The 8321-nt window shown below is 30.6% G+C and overlaps 1 protein-coding gene across 1 annotated transcript; it reads left to right on the top strand.

Annotated features, from left to right (window-relative positions):
- Positions 1–222: 222 nt before the first annotated feature.
- LOC101258862 (putative protein phosphatase 2C 53) lies at positions 223–2868 on the top strand. The gene is made up of 3 exons (XM_004239898.5): positions 223–915; positions 1548–2066; positions 2215–2868. Exons 1-3 carry the CDS (start codon positions 409–411, stop codon positions 2377–2379), a joined length of 1191 nt encoding a protein of 396 aa, XP_004239946.1. The 5' UTR covers positions 223–408; the 3' UTR covers positions 2380–2868.
- Positions 2869–8321: the final 5453 nt, after the last annotated feature.

Below are 8321 nucleotides of genomic sequence, written 5' to 3'. Positions count from 1 at the left end.
CCTTGTTTAGCAATTTTCAATGACTTTTTAAATCAAATTTTCTGAAAGTTAAATCGAAACTGATAAATTAAATATATTAACAATTTTATAACAGTTTAACATATCTATAAATCGATAAATATTAAAATCAAACCAAACCGATCCACACAAATACCTAATAAAAATAACAATCATAAAAACTTGGATCAAGGACGAAATAATGTCAACCAAATTCAATTCACATTATAGATATTTATTTGGTTATATCCATCGCACATGCATGGCGCGTTGGTGGTGACTAATTCTCTCTTCGAAGTAGGAACCAAAAAACGCCAATATAAATATCTCCATTTGTTCCAAATTTATTTACAACCAAAAATTAAAACCTGCAAAAATTAAATTAGAGCAAAAATAGAACAAAGAACAAAAATGCCTTGTGCCATAGCAATAACAAATTCTCAAATATTTTCACCATCACAACAAAAATCAAAAGTAATTAATTCACCATTTTTCTGTAAACCATCATCTATACAATCGCCGGTAAATCTGTCGTCCTTCTATGCATCATCATCACTATCTCCGGTGCCGGCACCGGCGGTTTTATGTCAATCACCTCTATCGCCGTTGAGTAATTGCTACAACAGAAATCTAAGGAAAGAGGAGGAACCGACGGAGTGCTCTACGTCATCATCGTCGACGAAGGCGGAAGCGGTGGCGATTTCAAAGAGGAAGAGGCCGGCGAGGATTTCGATTCCGATTGTCTCGTTAGGTTTGGAAAACGTTAGTGAAACTCCGAGGGAAGAGAGTAGGGTGGATGAAGTGGAAGTTGAAGGAGAAGGATACTCTGTGTTCTGTAAAAGAGGGGAAAAAAGAGGTGATATGGAAGATCGATATTCTGCGGTAGTAAATGATGATGCTAAAAATGGCTCTAAACAGGTACTACTTATTTGCTAGAAATGTTTGTCTAACCTCTTAATTTTTGGATTATTGATGGATAATTTTATCTATATCTGTTGATGAGTATCTCACTCCCGAATTGAGGATTCCAAAATTTTTGCCTTACTAATTGATATGAAAGATTGATTTAACCATCTAATTCATGCAACTGGTAGAATTTGATGTGTAGTAGTTGTTGTTGATGATGGATCATTAGCAGGAGGATCAATACTGTTCTCACTTATCCTCCAACTTGACTCCAACCTTCAACCTATTGGTTGATGGTGCTTTTCGAAGTTTATTAGTGACTCTTACATCAATTAAACACGATTTTTATGATTATAATGTGTAAAGGACAATCGAAGTCATAGTAATGGGTTAATGTAATTTGTGGGATTGAACTGTTAAGCTATTTGAATTAAACGAATCAACCTTATAGAACGTTCCGCTTCAGTAAACAAAGACACTGTGATTCTGCCTTAGAGCTGATAATAGGAATATAGAATGAGTTTAATGAATGGGTGTGATGACTCAAGAGAAGTGATTGGTGTTGTTGAATTAGATAGGTATATTGTTTATTTGATGAAGATGGTGTATATTCTTATGTTGAATGTTATTTATTCTTCTTTCAGGCTTTTTTTGGTGTATTTGATGGACACGGTGGAGCAAAAGCTGCAGAGTTTGCGGCAAAGAATTTGGGCAGGAATATTATAAATGAAGTAGCGTTGAGGAGTGAAGAGGGACTGGAAGAGGCAGTCAGAGAGGGATACCTCAGTACAGATGCGGAGTTTCTAAAGCTAAATGCAAATGGAGGGAGCTGTTGTGTGACAGCACTGGTACATAATGGAGAACTTATTGTATCGAATGCTGGTGACTGTCGTGCTGTTATGAGCAGAGGAGGAGTGGCGGAGGCAATCACGGTTGATCATTGTCCTTCAAGGCAAGATGAAATGGAAAGAATTCAACGCCTAGGTGGCTATGTAGATTGTTGCCGGGGTGTGTGGAGAATTCAAGGATCTCTTGCTGTGTCACGAGGAATAGGAGATTCCCAACTTAAGAAATGGGTGATAGCTGAACCAGAGACCAAAATATTGACTATTCGACCAGAATGTGAATTCTTGATCTTGGCATCCGATGGTCTTTGGAAAAAGGTAACCGGCTAAGACTTTTTTATCTCATTTTCAGCCAACTGCTTAAAAAAGTGTCATTTGAAGCTGTGAAAAGTTCCAAGTTCTTTAGTTTAAAGTGTACAGAGATTGGGAAATTAGGAGGCTAAATTTTCTTTGTATAAATTTTCAGGTAAGTAATCAAGAAGCAGTGGATCTACTTCGACCTTTCTGCGTAGGTGTTGATAACCCACAGCCTTTATCTGCTTGCAAAAAGCTAGTCGATTTGGCAGTAACAAGAGGATCCTCTGATGACATAAGTGCAATGATCATTCAACTAGGTCAATTCATTCAATAAACCAATACTCGGAAGAATCTACTTGGATGACGACTTGCTGGTGTTCTGATGTTTATCACTTGCAATACCATGGAAGTTCACAGGTTAAATCATTAGAGTTTTTCAGTCTTAACCAAGCTTAACAGGATAGTTGTTAGTGTCAACAACAACAACGTATCCAGAGTAACCCCGTAGGGTCCGAGGAGGGTAAAAGTGTACGTAGACCTTACTCCTACCTTGGTATAGGACGGTAATTAGCGTCAATTCATATGTGTGTCTTTCGACTGGATTACTTCAGTTTTGAAGGCGACTCTCGACATTTTCTTGGAGCATCAGAAGTCGAATTTTATTTGTATAGGCTTTTAACATGTTAAAAATTCTGCTTTGTGGAAGCAAAATAGGTTGTAGAACAGCATGATTTTCATGTGTGTTATTTCCCTTTCAAATTAATGGAACTGATGATATATCAAACTCAATCATCTAATTCAGATATGCAGTTTTAGATTTTAATGACTTGAGAATTTTATTTGCTTGTGTTTTTGAGTGAAGACAGGGTATTAGGTCTTCTCAGGCTTTACTTTCTGATGTTGTTCTTTCTAATTTTGATTGTTCACAAGTTGATCAGCCATAATGCATTAATAGTTTCACCGAGGGTAGCCCGGTGCACAAAGCATTACGCATTTATGCGAGGTTTGGCAAAGCATCCCATCACAAGCCGTGATGTCGTGATGCAAGTATTAGTGACTGCTTTCGTGATTCGTGTTTGCGCTATAGTACAGATCATGAGAAAAAATGACAAACCGTCAAGGCAATAACCTCAACTCTCATGAAGGCACTAGTGGCTTTCTACACCTTCACGAGTGAAGCTCAAAGAGTATTTAGAAAAAAAGATTCATGCTCGAGTAATATTAGTTGTTTGGATTTGAATTTTTCATCACAAATCACCGACTTTCAAATAAAATGAGATAACATTAGAAAAGATGCATAACTTCTACGCCAAAAAGGGTCCTTACTTTCAGGAGAACTCACTTATGATCATATTAATTTTTAGGAATCGTTTGATACATAGAACAAAAATAACCATTCCAGAACTTTTTTGCGTGTCTACTATTTATTTAGGTGCAAAGAGCCTAAGCGGTTCAAGCTATTATATTCCGAGCCTGCTCTCCATTTCCACCGTTGATGCAATAGAAGCTCTTAATGAGTCTGGCGCCTTAGACCACTCGGCCATCCTGACTTCTTGTGCTAAAATTCCTCTATATTTATACTTAACCTAACTTGATAGATAACCTTTCTCAAGCATAATAATGCATGAAATCACGAAAATAGAATAAAGAATTAAAGATCTGGCTTAGGTTGATAAGAGATTATAACTCCCTCCTCGTAATATTTGTCATGAAAGAAAAAATTAAGAAGCTATCGATTATACTATATTCCAATTGAAGGCCTATAATTAAGGGTTAGAGGTTAAGTTTGGACCGGTTATCGGTTAAAATCAAAGCAAATCAATATAATTAGTTTTTTTTTTAATTTCTAAAATCAAATCAAATCAAATTAAACGAAAAAAAAATAACCATCATTGTCAATTTGGTTCAGTTTTTTTAATTTTTTCCAGTTTGAAAGTAACAGTTTTTTTGAGTACATATGTATCTTGATAGACACAAACACCTAGTAATGATTTTAAATATTATAATAAAACTAAATACATAAAAATAAAATACGATTTTATTAGAGACATCACATCACGTAAAAAAAATAACACTACAATGTATATCGCTAAACACGAGATGGTAATTAATCGCATAATGAAGTCAATACCTAAAAATGGGCTAATGAACATGTGAAATATATAGGCTTGCAAAGGTTATATAGTTTTTTTTTTTTTTTCATAGCTACCTGTAAGTGCAACATAAATCACAGGACATGGAACTATATAAAATTATTCTTAATAAGCGATTGGTGGAACTCATACACAAATTTTTAAATTTATTGATTTTTTCTTTTCGAGTATTTTGATTATATCATATTTCTATTGAATCGTTCATAATTTGTTTACTTTAAACAAATGTTGGTTGATGTGGAACAAATCTTCAATAAATAATTTTTTGTTCATTGTGCACGCAAGATCCATCTTTCCCACGTGGAAATTGCAACCAATCAAACTTCAATCCGTTCACATGTCAATGCCACATATTCATTTTCCAAACCTAAAAACTAAAGCCCCTTCATTTCCCCCCAAAAAACTTCTGACCCGATGCTTTAGACGAGAAAACCTTAAAAATTATTTTTCTTTCGGTCACATTTGTTGAAGATTTATTTCACATTAGCCAAGAGTGATTAAAAGAAATAAATTATGGGTGATTTAAGAATTCAATAGGAAAATATCATAGTTAAAATATATGTGAAAAAAATCCAACAAGCTTAAAAATCTATTTATGTATTCCGCCTTAATAATACTAATATAGAGAATAAATACATAAAAAGCATTAAACTAATTAACATCAACCTAATTCACAAGAAAAAGTAAAATAATATATACATTATTAGTAATACTAATATAGAGAAAGAAATACATAGAGAGCATTAGGGCCCGTTTGGATGGGCTTAATAAAAGCACCTTTAAAAAAGTACTTTTTAAAGTGCTGAAACTTATTTTTAAAATAAGCAGTTATGCGTTTCGATAAAAGTGCTGAAGTTAAAAAAGAAGTTGTTAATGTGTTTGGCAAATAAGTGCTGATAAACAGCTTTTTAAATCAAAATGTCTGAAATACCCATAAAAGCTATTAACATAATAAAAGTTAATTTATTTATATTTTACAGCCATAAATAATTATATTTTGCTATCATTCACATATTTCTTTCTCATCACAAATTATTTATAAGAGGAATATAAACTTATTATAGATTTTAAAGATATATAATTTGAATAAATTAAAGAACGATTTAAGATTTTATTTTAGTTTCATCCATAGGTAATAATAATTGTCTATCATTCACATATTTCTTTATTATCACAAATTATTTATAAGAGGAATATAAATTTTTATTTAATTTATATGTGCAACTTATTTTACATTTAAATAATATATAATTTGAATAGATCACTTGAAAGATTTAAGATTTATTTTATTTTCATTCATTAGTAATAGTAATTGTCTATCATCCACACGTGAAAAGGAAAAAATAGAAGAAAGAGATGTTAGGGTTATGTGGGTAATTTGGAGATTGTATAAAAATATTAAGGGCAAACATGTAAAAATGTGGTCAACTTAAAACAGCTTATAAGCTGGGGGGGAAAAACACCCCTACCCCAGCTTTTAACTTTTGGCTTAAAATAAGTTTTTTTAAACTTAAAATAAGTTGTTTTGAGTATTGCCAAACAGCTAAATAAGTCAAAAACCAGCTTTTAAGTCAGTTTGACCAGCTTTTAAGCTGAGCCAAGCAGGCTCTTAAACTGACATCAACCTAATTCACAGGAAAAAGTTAAAATAATATATAATTGATGTCTTGAGATAAAAAATAAATAGTCCTGAAATAAAAATTTGTTGGTTGTCATGTTTAGAATAACTTATATCATAATAATGAGATAAAGTTTCATAGTAATAAAATAAATTATCTCATATACATAATAAAATAAATCATCTAAAAATAATTAATCCCGCAATAGCTTGTTCACCACCAAACAAATCGTATTCACAACCTACAAATTCCTTCATTCCTAAGAAAGTAATGAATCAACCAACTATTTCACAAAAAGGGATTAAGCAGAGGAAATTTGATTTTGCTAACAAATTTTTATTTAAAATTATGTAGCTAGTTTTGTTGATGATTGGTAAAAAAAATAATGCAACATGAAATGAGTAAAAAAAAATAGAAAATGACATTCTTATATCACTACAATAAAAATATTTTTTAGCGGTAATAAATAGACACATCAATAAAGAGTGTTAAAGTCTTTATCGGCATTAGTTAAGTGTAATTAGATTCAACATCGCTAAAGCCTTTAGGACATATACAAAGAATGTTAATTACCGTTAAAAGTACATATTTAGCGGCAAATGCTAATTAATTGTCACTAAAGATCATAATGTATGTACATGAAGGTGGAAATGATTTCCTAGTTGGACGCAGAGGCGGAGATAGGTGGGAGTTCATGGGTTCAGACGAATCCAGTAGCTTTTTCTTAGATCCTATATTTGTACTAAAAATATTAATCAAATATATGTGTATATTAATTTATGAATCCCTAACAAAATGATTGATAGTTATTAACAAAAACCTTGAACACCCAAACTCTTACTCTTAGCTTAGTCTCTGATGGGACGAATCATTGTGTCATTTCGTCAAACTAAATCTCAATGTTGACAAAATAACAATAAAAAGCTTTTGATCTCAAAAAAATCTTTTTTCACACGCAACAAAATTAGGGGTAGCTTGTGGTTTGATTTGGATCAGTTCTTGACTAAAATCAAATTAAATTAATTTAGTTACTTTTTTAAATATGAAAATAAAATTATATTAATTTGTATTTATTGATTTTGTTTGATTTTTTGGTGTTTCTTTTTTCAATTTATAATCTATTGTTAACCTTTAATTGTAATATCTACAACTTTTTTTTGGATTGTGGAAACAATCTCTCAACATCATAAATTTTAGTGCTTGTTTGACATTATTATCGAGAGATCAGTCATTTATTTTGAGAGAGAAATATTTTTGTTAAAAAATTAAGTGCTTGACCCATTAATATAAGTGTTTTTTAAATGAAAGTAGAAATAATTTTTCTACCGTTGAAAATAAATTAAAAATTTCTGCTTTACAAAGCAGAATTAAATTATTTTTTCTCAAGACTAAAATAACATTTTTATATATACATATTTAATATACATTTTTTATTAATTAATTGACCGATTTCATAAATCTAGTTAAATTTCATTCAATAATTTTATTTTGCGTTTATATATTGCATATTATTTTGCATAATTAGAAAAAAAAAAAGTAACAACAATATTTTTTATAAGATTACAAAAAAGAAAAAAAATAGCAATTAAAGATTTCAACCTCCTAAACAAGGTATAATGTTGGTTAATTCAAATATAAACATTTTAACTTTAAAAAAATAAAAAAATTAATTAATTTTATAATAAATATTTAAAATAGCTTTTCTCAATAAAATAATTTTAATATTAAAAGTAAATTAATAGTTGTCTTTTTGTAATTTGATTTTCAAAAATAATTTTTGAAAATGACCAGTCAAATGCAAATTGCTTATGAAAATCACTTTTTAAACGAATTAATCAAACACAACTTTTTTTTTTTTCAAAAGCACTCCATAAAAAAGTCATTTTAAAAAAAAACGCTTATAAAAATAAGTTGCTTTTTAGCAATAATATCAAACATATTGTCCGGAGAGTCTCAAGCATATTAGTGGCTTAAAGCGAAAATCAAACGAGGCCTTAAACTTGAATTGTTAATAACTTTTATATAACTGATTTCTTCTAATTTTCAATTGATAATATAACCATTCTTATTTTAAATTATTTTTCATGAGATGTAGTACTCTAAATATGTCAAATTTCTTATAATAATTCCTTAATTTTTCATGAAAAGTTTACTTTTTCTATAAATAGTATTCAATATTTCTTTAAAAAATAATAATACCTATTATTATTAAATAAGAGGCCCATTAAATTTGGGGGCCTAAGACACATGCCTTTTTTTAAGGGAAAATTGTATATAATAACAAACTAATAACCTAAAATAAATGGAATAGCTAGGGTTTGATTTAATTGTGCTCCATAGCAAACGTTAGCTAAATTTTGCCAGCGTCTCTCTCCCAGAAATCTCGCTCGCCACTCTCCATTCTCGCTCGCCTCTCTCGCTTTATACACAGAAGTGTATAATTTTGTTTCTGTTTTGTATAAAGCGAGAGAAAATTGTATATACACATGCAAAAATATATATCT

The sequence above is a fragment of the Solanum lycopersicum genome, chromosome 5, assembly GCF_036512215.1.
Source record: "Solanum lycopersicum chromosome 5, SLM_r2.1".
Classification (NCBI taxonomy): domain Eukaryota; kingdom Viridiplantae; phylum Streptophyta; class Magnoliopsida; order Solanales; family Solanaceae; genus Solanum; species Solanum lycopersicum.
The sequence above is the reverse complement of the archived record's forward strand: the minus strand, read 5'-3'. Positions and strand labels throughout refer to the sequence as shown.